Source organism: Bombus bifarius, unplaced genomic scaffold (assembly GCF_011952205.1).
Source record: "Bombus bifarius isolate JDL3187 unplaced genomic scaffold, Bbif_JDL3187 scf7180000007990, whole genome shotgun sequence".
Taxonomy (NCBI): domain Eukaryota; kingdom Metazoa; phylum Arthropoda; class Insecta; order Hymenoptera; family Apidae; genus Bombus; species Bombus bifarius.
The window spans coordinates 931,759-947,886 of NW_022884371.1; the positions used below are offsets into that span (position 1 = coordinate 931,759).

General features: G+C 38.3%; 1 protein-coding gene across 9 annotated transcripts in view; it reads left to right on the top strand.

Annotated features, from left to right (window-relative positions):
• Window positions 1–16,128, top strand: part of LOC117205336 (obscurin) — a 45,842-nt gene that overhangs the window by 15,774 nt on the left and 13,940 nt on the right. For 4 of the 9 annotated variants that reach the window (XM_033443643.1, XM_033443636.1, XM_033443641.1 and 1 more), the window contains 15 exons: window positions 445–554; window positions 2,399–2,560; window positions 5,749–5,871; window positions 5,931–6,101; window positions 7,159–7,240; window positions 7,328–7,423; window positions 10,552–10,644; window positions 12,491–12,655; window positions 12,749–12,886; window positions 13,195–13,696; window positions 13,919–14,122; window positions 14,361–14,399; window positions 15,167–15,412; window positions 15,495–15,636; window positions 15,723–16,114. In XM_033443643.1, the coding sequence (XP_033299534.1) occupies window positions 445–554; window positions 2,399–2,560; window positions 5,749–5,871; window positions 5,931–6,101; window positions 7,159–7,240; window positions 7,328–7,423; window positions 10,552–10,644; window positions 12,491–12,655; window positions 12,749–12,886; window positions 13,195–13,696; window positions 13,919–14,122; window positions 14,361–14,399; window positions 15,167–15,412; window positions 15,495–15,636; window positions 15,723–16,114 (2,665 nt within the window). The remainder of the gene's footprint in view (window positions 1–444; window positions 555–2,398; window positions 2,561–5,748; window positions 5,872–5,930; window positions 6,102–7,158; window positions 7,241–7,327; window positions 7,424–10,551; window positions 10,645–12,490; window positions 12,656–12,748; window positions 12,887–13,194; window positions 13,697–13,918; window positions 14,123–14,360; window positions 14,400–15,166; window positions 15,413–15,494; window positions 15,637–15,722; window positions 16,115–16,128) is intronic. The other 5 variants (XM_033443638.1, XM_033443637.1, XM_033443639.1 and 2 more) reach the window with 5 other exon arrangements.

Below are 16,128 nucleotides of genomic sequence, written 5' to 3' on the forward strand. Positions count from 1 at the left end.
GACGAGATTTTGATAAATTTGTCCCCCTATCGTTCTTCGAAAACAGGTGTACTATGAAAACTTTTAGTCTTATTTTCTGCCATTAAACACCACTCATTTTGTATTTATTTTCAAACAAGTCACTGGACAAACAGCACACTTCATGATCAGATATACAAACTTTAACTCCTTATTTCTTTCTAGAACAGGTGTTTTTTAGAAACCACTATTATTTCTATTTTCAACCTACAAAATTCACAAGTCCTATTAATATTTCGAATTGAGTCACTGTGCAAACAAGATCGTCCAAAAGTTTACTTTCTTTGAAAACAGATATTCTTCGAAACTTCCAAACATTTCATATACCCGAACCATGATGGAACGAACTGTAGGAAACTATAGAACGCGCGACCATTTAGTAAATCGATCATTTAGTAAATTCATTTCGAAATTGCGCTGTTACAGAAATCATCGGACAACTACATCGTGGTGAAGGACTACAAAAGCGAGACCGATGGATTCTCCGTGAACGTCGGCGACATCGTCGAGGCGCTCGAGTACGCCGACCCGGCCAAGTAAGCGAAACCTCCAGCTTCATAAAATCGACGGACAAACAAATTTCTGCGCGATCGTTTCGCTGGCGGAACGTTGACTTCGCGCGAAGTCCGACCGTTCGTTCGCGTTTAAAGTCTATTTCCGTGTACGCAACGTGCGCCCGGGCTGAAAATAATCATCGCCGCATGTCGTATATAGTCTAACGCGTTCAAACGATGCCGATACCGTGTGCTATCTGTCACTTTTACCAAACTCAGTTTACTTTGTTCTAATTAATGGCGAGCGATCCAGTGGCGCGTTGCGAATCAAAGTGGCTGCAATTAACTGCAACGTTGTTACGCTTACAAGCTGCATGTGTTGGATGGAATACCGTCCTTCTTCTTAGTTCAAATGTTCAATCTAAAATTTGTTCATTTTCCAAGACGATTTTTAATGTTGAAATTATATAGCTACATAGGTTGTATAAGTTGTATGAGTTGTTATGAAATAAACTTAAAGTTGAAGAAGAAGTAAGATGATACAAAGAAGATGAGGAAACATTAGATTTCTTCAATTGTTAGAATGGTAGATAGAATATTTGAAGTATAGAAGTGGTCGCATATCATAGTATACGTATCTTTCTTCTTTTCTGTTAATACAACTCACAACTTCAACAAACTCTTCGTCAATCGAGTATCGATGAATCATTTAATCAATATTAGAAGAAAGATAGTTACAATATATTTTCGGATTTCTTTAATATAACTGCCAACTACTAATTCTTAATCGTTACTTGCGAGCAAGAATGCACCGTTGTTTTCATAAAACTAAATAAACATACACAGTTAAAACGGACTCCAAACTGACTAAGAGCTACTACAATTCTTCTCCCGCGCTTATAATTCTTAAAGAAGAAACTAATATCGCCGACGGGAATTGTTGAGAAAATAAAGAGATCCCCTGACAAAGAATGAAGCGAAATCACATGGTGTTCTGATTGTAAGTTGGAAACACTGGATGGAAGATTTTCCGGCACAATGCACGATCAAACGTTGCACGTGTGTATTAATAGAAACGCATTCGAATGCTGAAGACACGAGGGAGAAATTAAGGCACGTTCAATTTACGTGTCAAATGTGAAAGATCACTCCGTGGACGTCTCCCCTTTGCTTATTTTCGCGGCGATATTTTTACGCGAAACGCGTTTTCGCCGGTGCGTTTCTCTCGCGTTTATAAAATACGTCGACGAGTGCCTTGGATACGAGGCAAATGGAAAATTTCGGACCCGACGGGTCGCACGACAAGAATAATGCTCGATATAGTCAGGTCGTTGCGATTTTGCATTGTACGCTTCGGCAAATTTACATTTTCCATATCCATAACTTTTATATACGTCGCAATGTGATATTTTGACAGTCTAAAAATGAACTTTGATTGCGATCCATAACGGTATTTAAAGATTCAGAGAAAATGAATAACAGAAAATCCACATCGCCAGAAAGCATAAATATTCGTCTGTAAAAGTATGTAGCCCATAGTGATGTTGCATCGCTTTTCTTCCCCCTCCACCTCCCTCCAGTCTAAAATAATCAAACTGTTTTTGACAATAGAACACAACGGTGGAAACACGATCTTGAATTGTCTTCGCTTGTACACGCTATAAATACGCTGAGCAAACCAAGTAACAAAGAAACCGCAAATGCCTGACGATCTAAACGAGGTTGAGCCCGTTGCAACGAGATCTTGCTTTTCATTTAACGAACACGCTAATTCGCTTCGGTTAATGGAAAATGATGTTTAGTCTGCATGAAGCTGCAAATAAAATAAGAAAGGGAGCACGATGGACGGGGCTATCTCACTGTGTACACGTTTGAACGTGTTATAGAAAGATCAAGTTGGATCCTGATCTGGAAATCGGTGGCGAGATCGGCGAAATGTTGGACAATTCCGCTGCCTGGCACAAATTGTCGGTTCGACCCCGTCGAAAGTACGCAGATCCCCGTGCTAGAAGCATCCCGAGGTTCTCCTCGGACAGCAGCTTCCAGAGGTAAAGTATCAGCCCTTTGACTGTGTCGTAAGATGACGAAGAATTCAGAATAAACGATTCAGAAAATAATTATCTCTTTATTTCGGGATTTTCTGCATTTCTGATATCAGGTACAGAAAGAATACACGCTTTCGACTTTTTATAGAAAAGAAATATTAATAGTTGTACGATGAAATTGAGTTCTGAGAGAAGGAAAGAGGACACGATGAGATTGTAGCTGGAGAAGATCGGTATGAAAAGAAGGAGTTCGTTTCAAACGAATTCTAGAATGATGAAGAAGTGAAACGATTTCTCTTCTTCGAACACGAAGGTGTTCGAATCTTCTCAATTTGTATGTTCAGATCGCTGCAATATCCGGACGAATCGTATATTTAACTACAAAAAAAATTCGACGGTCACAAAGCGCAGGAGAATTTGAATATCTTCGTCGAACAATGAGAGAAATGAATCTAAGAAGACGTTCTATAGAAATCGTCAACTTGAAACAATTCTGCATTGAACTCGGAAGAGCCAAGGACGCGTCATCGCTGTTCCTCAAAGCTGTGTACGAGTGACTGAAATATACGCCAAACAGGTGCAGCCTATTCAGTAAATCACGTTTCTTCAACAGCCACTCAGAAACTAAATGGAGCTGTTGCTTTCACATTTATTGGTACGATCGCCTGATCACCTGGACGAAATAATTTGAATTTACGCGTGACCAACCTCTAAATACAAACGAAAGATCTAAATTTCCAAATCAAAACCACGAGTGACAGGCAAATGAAACGCATGGAAAGCGGAAATTTTCCATCGAACAAGAAATATCCAAAGCAAAGGAGCATTTACGTGGACGACTAAATCCGTGCACGAAATTATAGCAACGACAGGTGCTCCGGTCAAATAGTAGCCTCCAAACATTATGTTAACGGTGAAGCCAATGAACTCATCGTATTTCATCCCCTGAGATTACACGGAAACGGTTGTTTAAGTGGTCACGATATTATCAAGCACGAACTGTTTGCTTTTCGTGGGGAAACGCACCCTCTATTACACGAACATTTATTACGCGGATCTTCGACCACCTTTATTGCTCTTTCACTTCGAGATCGTCGATTTCCGCGTTTTATTATTCAGATGTAAATTATCGAAGTTATGAATAGTAAGTTAGCAAGTTAGAAATATTTTTAACTCTTCAAATTCTTTTTATGTCAAAGATTGTCTTATTAGGTTCGTTAGATTCCTGAGAATTCTTGGATTTCATTTTATCTTCGATTTTCTTAATATTTCAAGCTTCCGAAAATTCGAAAAAGATTCGAAACTAGTTTCTAATATTTGTAGACACTTTGAATATTGTTTAGATAGATGTCATAGGTGAAATTTAAAAACCCAAGAATTCTTTGAACCATATATAAGAATCGACAACGATAAGGAGGAGATAAAAATGGAAGAATACTGTCCTTCGTCTGAAATTGAAACTTCTCAAAAGTAATCGACGATTTTCAAAGATCTAAATTTTCATCTATGTTTCATTTGCAACAAAATAAGGAATATTAATCGGTATTAATACCTACGGTCTCTGTTTTGGTACGTTCGACTGTCATCTACGGATCGCGATGATTTAGGACAACGTTAACGAAGATAAAACGTTTATGAACGTCTCGAAAACCGATGATACGCCTGTAAGGTACTAATGATTGGCTGTCAGCCAGGATAGATTCGAAATCGTGCGACGTGCTTATAAATTATTGGTTAAAAGGGTGTGATCAGTTTGAAAAATACGTTACGTTATATCGTTGACTTAATCTCAAGGATGTTCTATTCAACGAGAACACGAGCATTCGCTTGTCGTGCCACTAATAGCTGTCAGGTTTAAGAAAACACACCATCGATTTGACGTTAAATATTGCATCAAAGTAAATTCCAATTGCATAATGCATAACGCCTGGCTCCACTTGACTGTCAGAAACGCTTGATTCCAACGAAGGCGAAATACCAGCCAGTTCTGAAAATAGGTTCGCGTAAAGGTGAGGTTCAAGCGGAAAGTTTGATTTGCCACTTTGGCATCGGCCTCGTTCAATGGATCGCGAATTATTTACTATCTACTACATCTACCTGACGACGTAAATCGTTTCAGTTGTATCGTTTTGTGAATTTCCCTGCACTTTATAAAATAATAAACCAAACGTCTGTTTCGAAGAGATCGAGTCGACTCAGGGCTCGCTGAAAAGAGTTCTTCCTGTCCAATGTTAGCTACCAATTTTCTTAATATTAACTACCAGTTTTTGAAATATCGAGGAAAATACATTTTTCCTTCCTTAAAAGAAGATATGGGTGAAATATTTTTTTGGGAAACTGCTTTCTGTAAAAGTTTCGTGAAAATTAATGATTGGCAGTTGGAAAAAGTTCATTATCAGAAATTGTTGCTGTAAGATTAGATAATCTTGCTGTAATTGTAGATGTAAGATTAGATAAATTAAAAGGTAGATTTTTGCGACAAACAGAAACGTTTGGAAGACTTCCTTATTCCTGCGATAGAAATAGAGGAAGATGCGATTAATTAGAAGAAACTTTGCACAGATCAAAATATACTTCGTTATGTATTGTAAAGAATAGCTAGATGTTAGAAATGTGTGGGTGTTGGAAAGTTAAATTTAAGTTTAATGACTAAGGCGACAGGCCTCTCTGTATGCGTATTCGTCGTTCATTCAGCGGAACGCAAAATTTGTTGGCGGCCTGTTCTATCCATTAAGCCTTGAATTTATCAATACCATTTAAAGCGAACCGATTATACTACCGGCGATGAGAATATGTCTGGACTAAATTTACCTCAAATTCTTGCGAATTAATCGAATGCATATGACATTAAATTTATTCTTTATTAGAAGTAATTAGAATATTGCGATATCAAAAAGCAAAAATATATAAACCGCATGAACTTGACGTGCCTGGCACAAAATTGTACATCATAGAAAATATCTATTAGATGAAGAATGCCCAAAATTGATACAGAAACAAACTACATTTGGATATCCTTTATTTAGTCGTTTTTTACATCGGAGAACACAGCCGACTAATTTCTAAATTCACCAATAAATTCCGCTGTCGGTAATATATCTTAACTTCTAAATCTAAAGATTTATATTATACCTTAGTATATTAAGAAAGTATACAGGACTATATTCTAAGTAGAGAATTCGTTTCTACAGAGTATATGTTCGTACTGCAGACTCAAGGGAAGGATGGCTGCCCATGTCCATCTTGATGCAAACGGCCCTCAGCGAGGACTCAGCACTTGGACATCGACCGGAAGACTCTCAATATCGACGAGAGTAAGTAATTCTTTCCTCTCTAACAATATCCTTTGTATATCAATGATCGATTTCTCTAGAGCTGTAGTGAAAGAACTGGTGGAAACCGAGGAAGAATTTGGCAGAGATCTTCAACAGGTCGTTGAACGTTACTTGAAACCCCTCGATAATCCGGATGTTCCACGGATCGTACGCGACAACAAAGATATCATCTTCACAAATCTGAAGCAGATTGCCGACTTCCATAATACGTACGTATAATCGATGAACCAGGTTGGCCAAGGGGAGAAATTCACTGCGACACAATCGGATTGAACATTCGTTACAAATGCCCCACACGAGACACCATCTTTCTCTACAAATTCCATTTGATATATCAAGCTCGTTTTACGTTGCTTTGTTGTTATTTGAGCCGACACAAGTGTTATTCGAGTGTCTACTCGCAAACTATGGCGACAACTCACGACAGACGTTCTTCATTAGAATCAAAGCGAAAAGAAACACATGCACACACAAGACACGTCACGCATGCTCGTCATTAAATCGACATCAAAGACATTATTCTCTCTTTAGCGAAACGATGTGTGAGCAACGTAAGTCTGATAACGATGTGCATACTTTGTGTGATCGTGTGTTTCGTGGCAGTTAATCTTATTGTATGTTTAATTCAGCAAGGTATTGCTTTTTCAAAAGTTTTGAGCACCCTCCTGTCATCGTTTTATGAGCACGCTTCGATTGACTCTGCCAGTGTCAATTCATTCTTCCAAAAGTATATTTCGTTATAAGAATGTGTATTATCATTGAAACACGCGGTATATTCCTTGAATCAACTTCTCAGTAGAGTGCGTCGTTCATAGTCGGAAGATATAAGGAGAGTGATTTCACGCGTGATATTTGCGTCGAGTCCGACGTTTCAGTAGAGTATTTCGCCCATAGTCGGACATTATAAGGAAGAATGATTTCACTGAACGGCCGTCTCTAATCATAGCGTTTCTCGTTAAAGAAAATTCGATTCTTATCCCTACTAGCCCAACTAGAAAATAAAATATGTATTAATTCACTCGTGCCCCGTCCCAATATTAATTAATCATCATTTCACGACCTCCCACTGGACGTAACTTCTCGTGGATTAATCTCAGCATAGAAGAAACTATATTAGCGTAATTAAATCATGGAGGATTAATGGACGTAACTTAATGTTGTTGCACCCTATATGTCGCACTGAAAAAAGAAGCCAAGAAGGGCGCAGCCTTCAGCACGTAGGCATGGTGTGTTTTTAGCGTGAAAATTAATCGGTACCTTACTTAGATCGTTCGGCAGGGTGTTGATCGAGGGTGTTAAGTATTATGCGGATCAGCCACGTATGCTGGGGAAGACTTTTCTGCGATTGGTAAGCTTGAAAATCTTGCTGAAGTATATCTTAATGTGCTGTAAAGACATTTATCGAATTTGATGTTTAAATTATTCGTGGCTCCAGGAAAGGGATTTCGACAAACATGTGGCTTACTGCAGAGACGAACCGGCGGCCCAGGAGTTCCTTCAGATGAACGACGCGGTACGAGATTACTTTGAGGTCAGTCACTTAATTAAAGATTCAGTAAAATATCTCTATAATCTGATGATAAAAGAAACTCAATTATTAAATACGATTCACTGACGCGATTATCGTTAACTCAAGAGCAGAAATTACGAATAACAGACGTGTAAGATGGACTTATTCTACTCATAGTAGAGAGCCGGATGGTAAAAAAGATTTCTGTTCATCGACATCGTAGTTTGGCGTCGCGACGCCAACGTCGATAATAACGTTTGCTCCAAATATAATTTGGTTATGATAATTTTACTGACATGTTCTATAGATAGTTCTACGCATTTTGATAATTTAAGATTACCCTCCATAAGTAAGAACGTAAACTCCTACTATTTATAAAACATCGTTGCGCTGCTCTTTTCACCTTTCATACTTTACTTACTTTTTCCTCTTTCTTTTTTTTAAAGAAAAAGAATTATTTTTTTATAGACCAGCTTTGACATAATAAAGGACAACATAATCGAAATGAGGATCAGAGTTCAAGGATTTTCCATGACTGAGGCACGCGTTTGCATGAATCGGAGAAAATTTCGCAATTACATAACGAGCGGGGGTAAGCGGGCGTCTATCCAGCCCTCGAAATAGCTTGGTTTATTCTTAACGGACAGAACATCTTTCGCTCCTCTTACTTATGCACGATAGACTCGCGGCGAGACGCGTGCCACGAAAAGAAAAGGAAGAAAGTGGCCACGTTATCGGCTGACGACGTCACCGTTGCTGTCATTACACGATGACAGCAGCCAGCGTAATCTCTGCTCGACGAAAAAACGAATCGCACGCCTCGAGTGTCTCAGCTGTACATCGTCGGTCCGATGGATCTTCGAATTGTACTGTATTCTTGTTTCAAAATTTATTAGCATGCCTTTACATTCCTTCTTTTCTTTCTATTTAGATTTCATTTTAATTACATCTGTAGAAGTATGAAATTATGTAAACAAATATCCGCAGTCTAGATAAAAATGTTTATGAGAGCGAACTTTGACTCTTGATTCGAATTTTAGAACATCGAAAGCTTAATGATTAGCAACAGAAGAAAGTTCTCGTTTTGAAATTAATAAAAGAGCGACGATCCAACACGCAAACGTAGGTGGTACACCACGCATAATGTAGTAGAGTATTTTATTATTTCAAGTATGCTGCTCGCTTTTTTCTCGTGATTCGCCCCGTTATTTCTAGAACTTGACTCAAGACCACCGCGAGATTTTCACACTGTATAGCTGTCGTATATGAATATCATTTAATGACCCGAAATTAAAATTAGATTGTACGATATTACCTTGCTGAACGTGTCCGATTTCAAAGTGAAACATCTTAGGTGCATTAGGGTTTCTCGTAGCTTACTTGTACTTGTAACACTCGAACTTGTCCACAAGTTTCTCTTTCTGATTTGATTTACCTTTATTACCATCCTAGAAGATATGTTTGAGAAATAAGGAATTATATGTTTATATGTTGATTCATTTTAGGACTAAAACACTCGATGACAAAAGTTTTTCCACTCCGTTCATTTATTTTCATTCTCTGAATTTACGCTTGGATTTTTTAATTTACTATACGAATATGTTCTTCGCAGTATCTAATCGTCACAATGGTAGAAGATTATAATCTTAAATTAGCAAATTCTTTTAATGAGAAGAAAAACAGAAGAGGTTTCTACACACTGAAACATACGTATGCAAGATTGTTTACAAAATTTATAAATAGTAAAACAATGCGTATAACTAAGTGTACGCTCTAAGGACACCGTGGATTTTCCAATTCTGTTTCTTCAAAAACGAAAGGTCGTACAAAGAAATGCATTCCACTTTTCCAATTTAATCTTTCAAAAGGAATTACTGTATGCCAACATCGTTCACTAAACGTCTCTTCCACGCATCAAAAAATCAAGTTGAATCCTCAGAATTCCACGCACAAGTCAATTACGTCAAAAGCAAAGAAGATTCTCTGTCTTCTTCCTAGTTTCTGGAAGAAGATCAGAATAGTGCGTGTGAAGCAAAAGTTCTCGACGATCTATAGAACTGTTCACGTTGTTTTTGTGCGTGGTCAGTCCACGAGTTCGTCCGGTGCGGCGTCTAAGTATAGCCGTGGCTGTATTGGTCTCCCGACTAATGTTTTTCGGTAACCACCGACTGTGGATCCCCCTCGAGGAAGAGGATCGGTGGAAGAGCAGAGACCTGGTCCAGTCTGCGACCAGCCACGGTGTCCTCTTCGAACCAACGACTCGAAACACGAACAACGGTGTTTACCTCCCTTGACCTTCGTTAAGGTGCGTCAGCCCTTCCACAATTTTTCCCTCTACAATTTTTTTCAACGTGGACCTTGCAACTTCTTGGTTGGTGAACCACTTTCCTTCGAATACTTACGATTCTATAGGAATTTTATTCTTTGGTGAACAAGATTTTTTTATCATTTTTATAGACAAGGTCTTTCCGATTCCTTGAAATATTTTGTGCCTTCAAGATGATTTTTGGAATTACATCGTCTTTTCTTGTAAATGCTTCGATACTGTGAAGATCGATATAGACATTTTCTTACGAAATTCGTTTAATTTAATCGATACAGTGTCAGTGATACATGTGACAGATGATTTACTTGGAATTTTCGATAGTAGGAGACACGTAAGTTATGGAGTTTCGAATAGAGTAGCAAAGGTGCGTGATAACCATCAATAAATTATTAATCAAAAATATTCTTCACCTTGGTGGATGATATATAACTCCTATATCGCCAGATTTGCCTAAGCTGATCGATAGGAAATATAACAGTTGCGTGGAAAATCCAGTCGCATCCAAAAATACGCGTCTCTTCATCCTGGTGTCGAATTACGGCGTCGAACAATTCGGTGTTCTACGATGAGAAACTACAATTGCCAATCTTCGATCGATCTCTTATCTTTTCCCTGCTCCACGACGAACGATCTTGAACGAATAATATTTTCAAATTTGGAAAAAATAATATTTTCAACCCTTCACGCCTGTGTTTAAGAATCTTGAACGTTTTGAACTTTTTAACGTGTTTAAAATATACAAAAATCTTAGGACAATATTTTTGCGCAACATCTTATTTAAAACGACGTAGAATAAAGTTTGGAAAAATGTAATTATTTACAGGAGCTGAGCCAGACTCTCCGTGACGACAAAAGCCTATCGGAACACTTGAAACTTCCGATACAACGCATAAACGACTACCAGCTCCTGCTCAAGGTAACGTTGCTCTTTAACCCGCTTTTTCATCCATTCTTTACGAAATCTCGCGCTGAATGGCGGAAGATTGTTAACGCGGATCCAGATCGAAAATACATTTCAAGGGTGTTATGACAGAAATACAGCATGGCTAGCGTATCTTTTGAAAGCATTCCAGCAGTTTTGCACGAACTTGCACCCGCATCGCTGATTTTCGTACAAAGTTTTCGCTGAAATTCGATAGAACACTCGATGAACGCATGATATCGTTTCGAACATAGTTCGAACACTTAAACGTATTTAAACACGTTTATTAGACGCTCGGCGATAAATTCGACGCTTTTGATAAACTGTCGGGACAATGAAAAATAGCGAGAAACGTTCGTTATACGTTCGTATAGCGTCGTTTTCTATTTTCTCCGTTTTGTTGTAACAGCAGAGAAGAAAGTGAATCACCGAATTCCTACATCGTGTTTCTAGTTTCTCTTTTATTTCATACACGTGTTTCTTGGTTCTATTTTCACTGGAATAAGAAATTGAGAGAGATATAGAGAGGGAGGAAAACTTTTGTATTACGTCGATATCTATAAACGGAAAAATCGACCTACTGGTGACGCGAGACACGACGACCTGTAGAATCCGCACGTGACCTATATCCGCGTCGAAATTTCAATCTGTCAGATAAAATTAGCCCGGCGCTAAAATACTTCCCGATTCGCCTTGAAAACGCATTCCAAACGAATAATTATTATTTCAGACGCTCTCTCTTCAAAAATTTCAATGCCATCTCCGCAAAATAATAAGAAAGCGAAAGAAAATAATTAAACTCGGTGGACAACTTTGATCGAGAGGATCGCGTGAAATGGCACGGAAGAATAGATTGCACGTGATCGATAGCGATCGTGTTATTGCTCGTACATATAATCTTGGTTTGTTACCTTAAACCTTTGGCTTAAGCCACAAATTGGTCTGGGCCGGTTGCCCGGAACATAAAGGTGACGAGAGGCGCTGAGGACGTAACGCGACTGAGTTAAACTATTTTTCAAATATCTTCAAACCTGTTCGAGATAGTTCAATGCAGCTTGAGACTTCGTCCGTGGTATTTGTGAGAAGGTAATTCGAACAATTCTATCCGAAGTGATCGGAGAATTATTTTGCAAAGATAAAATGTACGAAGAAGACTCTATTTTCATGTTATGTAGTGGCTTACGAAAGTACTTGGACAGTTACCATGAAAACTTTTATGCTTATATCGTATGTGTTATGCGGAATATTTTGGAACTTTTTATGCGAAATAATTTGAAATTAGCGCTGTAACGAGACTGTCATACTCGATCAACGCACATAATATATTCATAAAGGATTTCTACAATTGTTGGAACGTTTGGTAAGCTGCCGTATCCGATCACGTCTGCGCTCGAGATCTGTCGAATATTCGATCGACCTGAATGGCATCGTTTCACTTCCATGATACGGTACGCTTGGATATAGATCAAGGGAAGTCACAAAGTTCGTCGTGGTATAGTTGCAATGCCGCAACAGAGCGTTTCGTCGTGGTGTTGGAACGAGTGGGCGCAGTACGGATTTAGCGAGCTAAAAACGGGTCATCTTCACGACGTGTTATCTTTCCCGCCGCCTCTCTGTCATAGAAAAACCGCACGCGAGATCTATCGAACTGAACAAATGGAAAATTAGTCTTCAACCTCGCTCGTGAACTCAATATTATTAATTTCAGTTTCAAACTATGATGTATTTTCGACTCACTTTGCAAATATTTTGATTGGAAAAATTGCAAGAGATAAATAGCATCTGTTTTATATTCGAAAATTTCCAACAGATTTCTGCATGATTTAAATGATGTTTGCAGGAGCTGGTGAAGTATTCGACCCGACTAGGCGAAAACTGCGACGACCTCCAAAAGGCCTTGGAGTTGATGCTAGGTATCCCTCATAGGGCGACAGACAATAAGTTCATAAGCAATATCGAAGGGTATAAAGGAAATATTCACAAACTTGGCAGATTACTCACACACGTCAGTATATTTCAAGTGGACTCTTATTGATCGTGATCATATTAGAGTATATACTTTGATAAATTGCTGTAACATGTAATGTGCGATTGACAGGAGTGGTACACGGTGATTGACAAGGACGGTAAGAGCAAGGAAAGGTATCTGTTCCTCTTTAAGGCTCGTATACTCGTCTGCAAAGTCAGACGAATATCGGAAGACAGATCGGTCTTCGTCCTCAAAGACATTATTCGAGTGAGTATTTACCCTTAGTAATCTTCCTTAATCAGAAACTTCAATGATTATGAAATTACAAGTTATTAAAGGAAAGTTATTAAATCATAACTTGTAAGTATAAATATATAATAGAATCATTTTTGATGGAAATTAAATAACATGTAAAAAAAATAGAGTAAAATCTCTAGAGTAAAGAAGTTATTGTAATCAATATGGTCTCTATAAAGAAATTATACCCCGGCTAGGGTAATTAACAATAAGAGTAATTATGATAAAGAATCATCCATTATTCTATTTATCTACTTATCATGTAATGCCAATCTCAGTTACCGGAAGTAGAGGTGAAGGACCATCCAGGTGACATACGGTCTTTCGAACTACACAATCCAGCGAGCTCAGCCTACCCCATTACGTTAGTAGCCCATAAGGATCTAGTGAAGGCCTACTGGCTGAAAGAAATTCGACAGTACGCGAGTGACGTAGTGGCACTCGCTGAACACGCTGCAGATGACTTACAACTAACAGAAGTGCCAGAAATCAAGGAGGAAATTAAAGCAAATCCAGGCAGTCCTCAGAAGGCAACAGCAAACCCAGGACCAAAACCTTCAGAGGCTAATCCAGGACCAAAACCTTCAGAGGCTAATCCAGGACCAAAGAAGGCAGAAGCAAACCCAGGACCAGAAAAAGCAAATCCGGGACCAAATCCCGGTGAAAAGAAGAAAGACAATCCAGGAAATCCGGAGAAAGCTAAAGTTGAGGAAGAAGGTGCAGACATGTCTCGAAGATATTCTTCCAGTCGATTCAGCAGCTCTTCGAAAGTTGTCGAAGGTAAAGAACGAGTAGTTTTATTAGATTCATCGAGAAGTTTTTGTTTCTTTAAAAAGAACGGAATAGTTGTAATGAATTGTTTTAAATAAAATTTCTATCAATTCACACATAAGGTTTTAAGCATACAAGGAAAATCTAACTTCAGAAGATTCTAGGCAACTTAACAATTGAAGTGATTCCTTTGGATTGATTATTAATAGTTGTTTGTATTTACCTGTGAAGAGTATTCTTCAGTATCCAGTAGCCAGAGTGCGGCATACATGGAATCGTCCATGAGCAGTGCAGTAAGGATGGAGGCGAGCTCCAGTGCTTATCAAACTGGTGGCAGTGCGGTAGAAACCAGGTCGGACACCAAAAAGATCGAGAGTGGTAGTGGAATAGGAAAACCTGCGTTTGTCAAGACTCTCGAGGGATCCAACGTTGAACGTAAGTGATCAGATGTGAAAGTAGATATAGTTGAGATATAGTTAAGAGATGTAGAGTAGTTCGTAACTAAAAAATAAATAACATATAAAGGCTTCAAGAATATGTATAATCGGTACTAGATTTTAAAAATTCACTGGAATACGGTCGATAGATTATCAATGGAGAATGAAAGTATGCGATTACAAGCAAAGGAAGTTTGCTCGAACGGGTGACATAAGATCCATTTTTACTGTTCTAGCGATACCAGAAAATAACGTGGAATTGATACACGCCGTAGGTAAAGTGACACAGAATTTGACTACTTTCTGATCATCCACTGTATTGCACATTTTTTTCTATCAATCTTCTGTCATACTGTATCAAGAATAGTTTCTACTTTGTTCTTCTTCTTGTATTTTTTCTTCTAGCCAGCTGAGTAAAATTGCTTCAACACATTCCACTAGGCGGTTGGTCAAGCTTCAAATTAATCCTAGATGTTGTCTATCATTCACGAAAATACATCACAGACTCACGTTACACTTCACACTTTCATATTTTCCTCTTTTTATATCTTAGAACACTGGCACACTTGACGATTTAACACGATCTGCTTTATTGTCTACATTTTTCAAATAGCTGTTCTTTCTGTGGTTGCTGTATTATCTTCTTTTTTATACGTATCTTATTTTATATAGAAATTTTTTTATATAGGAAAAGCACATTACACACGCAACACGCTTCCGATCATCAGCCAGACAAAATGAAGTATAAATACAAAAATTTGCGAAATACTAAACATTTGTGAGATATTCGATACATCCATTTTGTAAATTTTATAGTAGTCTCCCTTCTCCGTTCTTGCATATGAACGCAACAAGAATTACTTCAGTTCTAGACACTGTTATATCCGATGGGAACCCCTACAATTTGTTTGTATAAAGATCAAGTATTTTTGACTGTACCATATTGTATATATATTTTTCAACTAGATGTACGATAACAATTTACCTTGTGTTTCATTCATCAATACTTTTTAACAATTTTATGAATTATTGCTTTACATAGCTGGAGAAACGACTTCCTTCGAGTGCACTCTATTGCACACCGATGCAACGACAAGAGTGCAATGGCTAAAGGACAACAAACCATTGGATGATAGATTAGCAGATCGTCTAACAGCCTCTGCGACTGGAAAAACCTTCAAACTTCAACTTCAGAACGTTCTCGAGTCGGATTCTGGCATTTACATCGCTAGAGCTATGAACAGTGAAGGCCAGGCTACTTGCACCGCTCAACTTATTGTACAAAAACGTACGTTTATGACATTTACATGCTATGATAGATAAAGTACCATGTGAAAATTAAAAATTGTTTTTTTTTTTATTAATTTTAGTGACCCCTGAAGAGAAAAAAGCAAGAGCAGAAGCTAATGCACCAATCTTCTTGGTGCGATTAAAGGACACGGAACTCTTGGAAAATACTTATCTGCGTTTCATGGTGAAAGTGAAAGGAGATCCTAATCCTGAGATGAAATTGTAAGCTCTATTTTGTCAGTTGTAAACAAAGAATGATATTCGAAGAATGTGTTTAGTTTATGTCTTTTAATTTGTTTTTAATACAGCTTCAAAGACGATGTTTTAATCGATGTGAACCATCCACGTGTAAAGATCGTCACAGAACAGGCGGACAAAGGTTTCTACGAGTTAGTAATCGCGGACGTCCAAAAGCAAGACGCTGGCAAATATTCATGCACCGCGAAGAATCGATTTGGAGAAGCTTCCTGCGAGGCGACTGTAACTGTATCGGATGAAAAAATGTTATACCTTCCTGAAGACTTCCTCGAACCTGGCATGGAACCCCAGTTCACCTGGTTACGCGATGGAAAGCCTTTCGACCCAGAAGAACGCTTCAAGGTGCTGTTTAAAGACAACGAAGACACCTTGGCTTTAGTATTCCAGCATGTCAAACCTGAGGATGCTGGTCTTTACACTTGCGTCGCGCAAACCAGTACAGGTAATAATCCATTT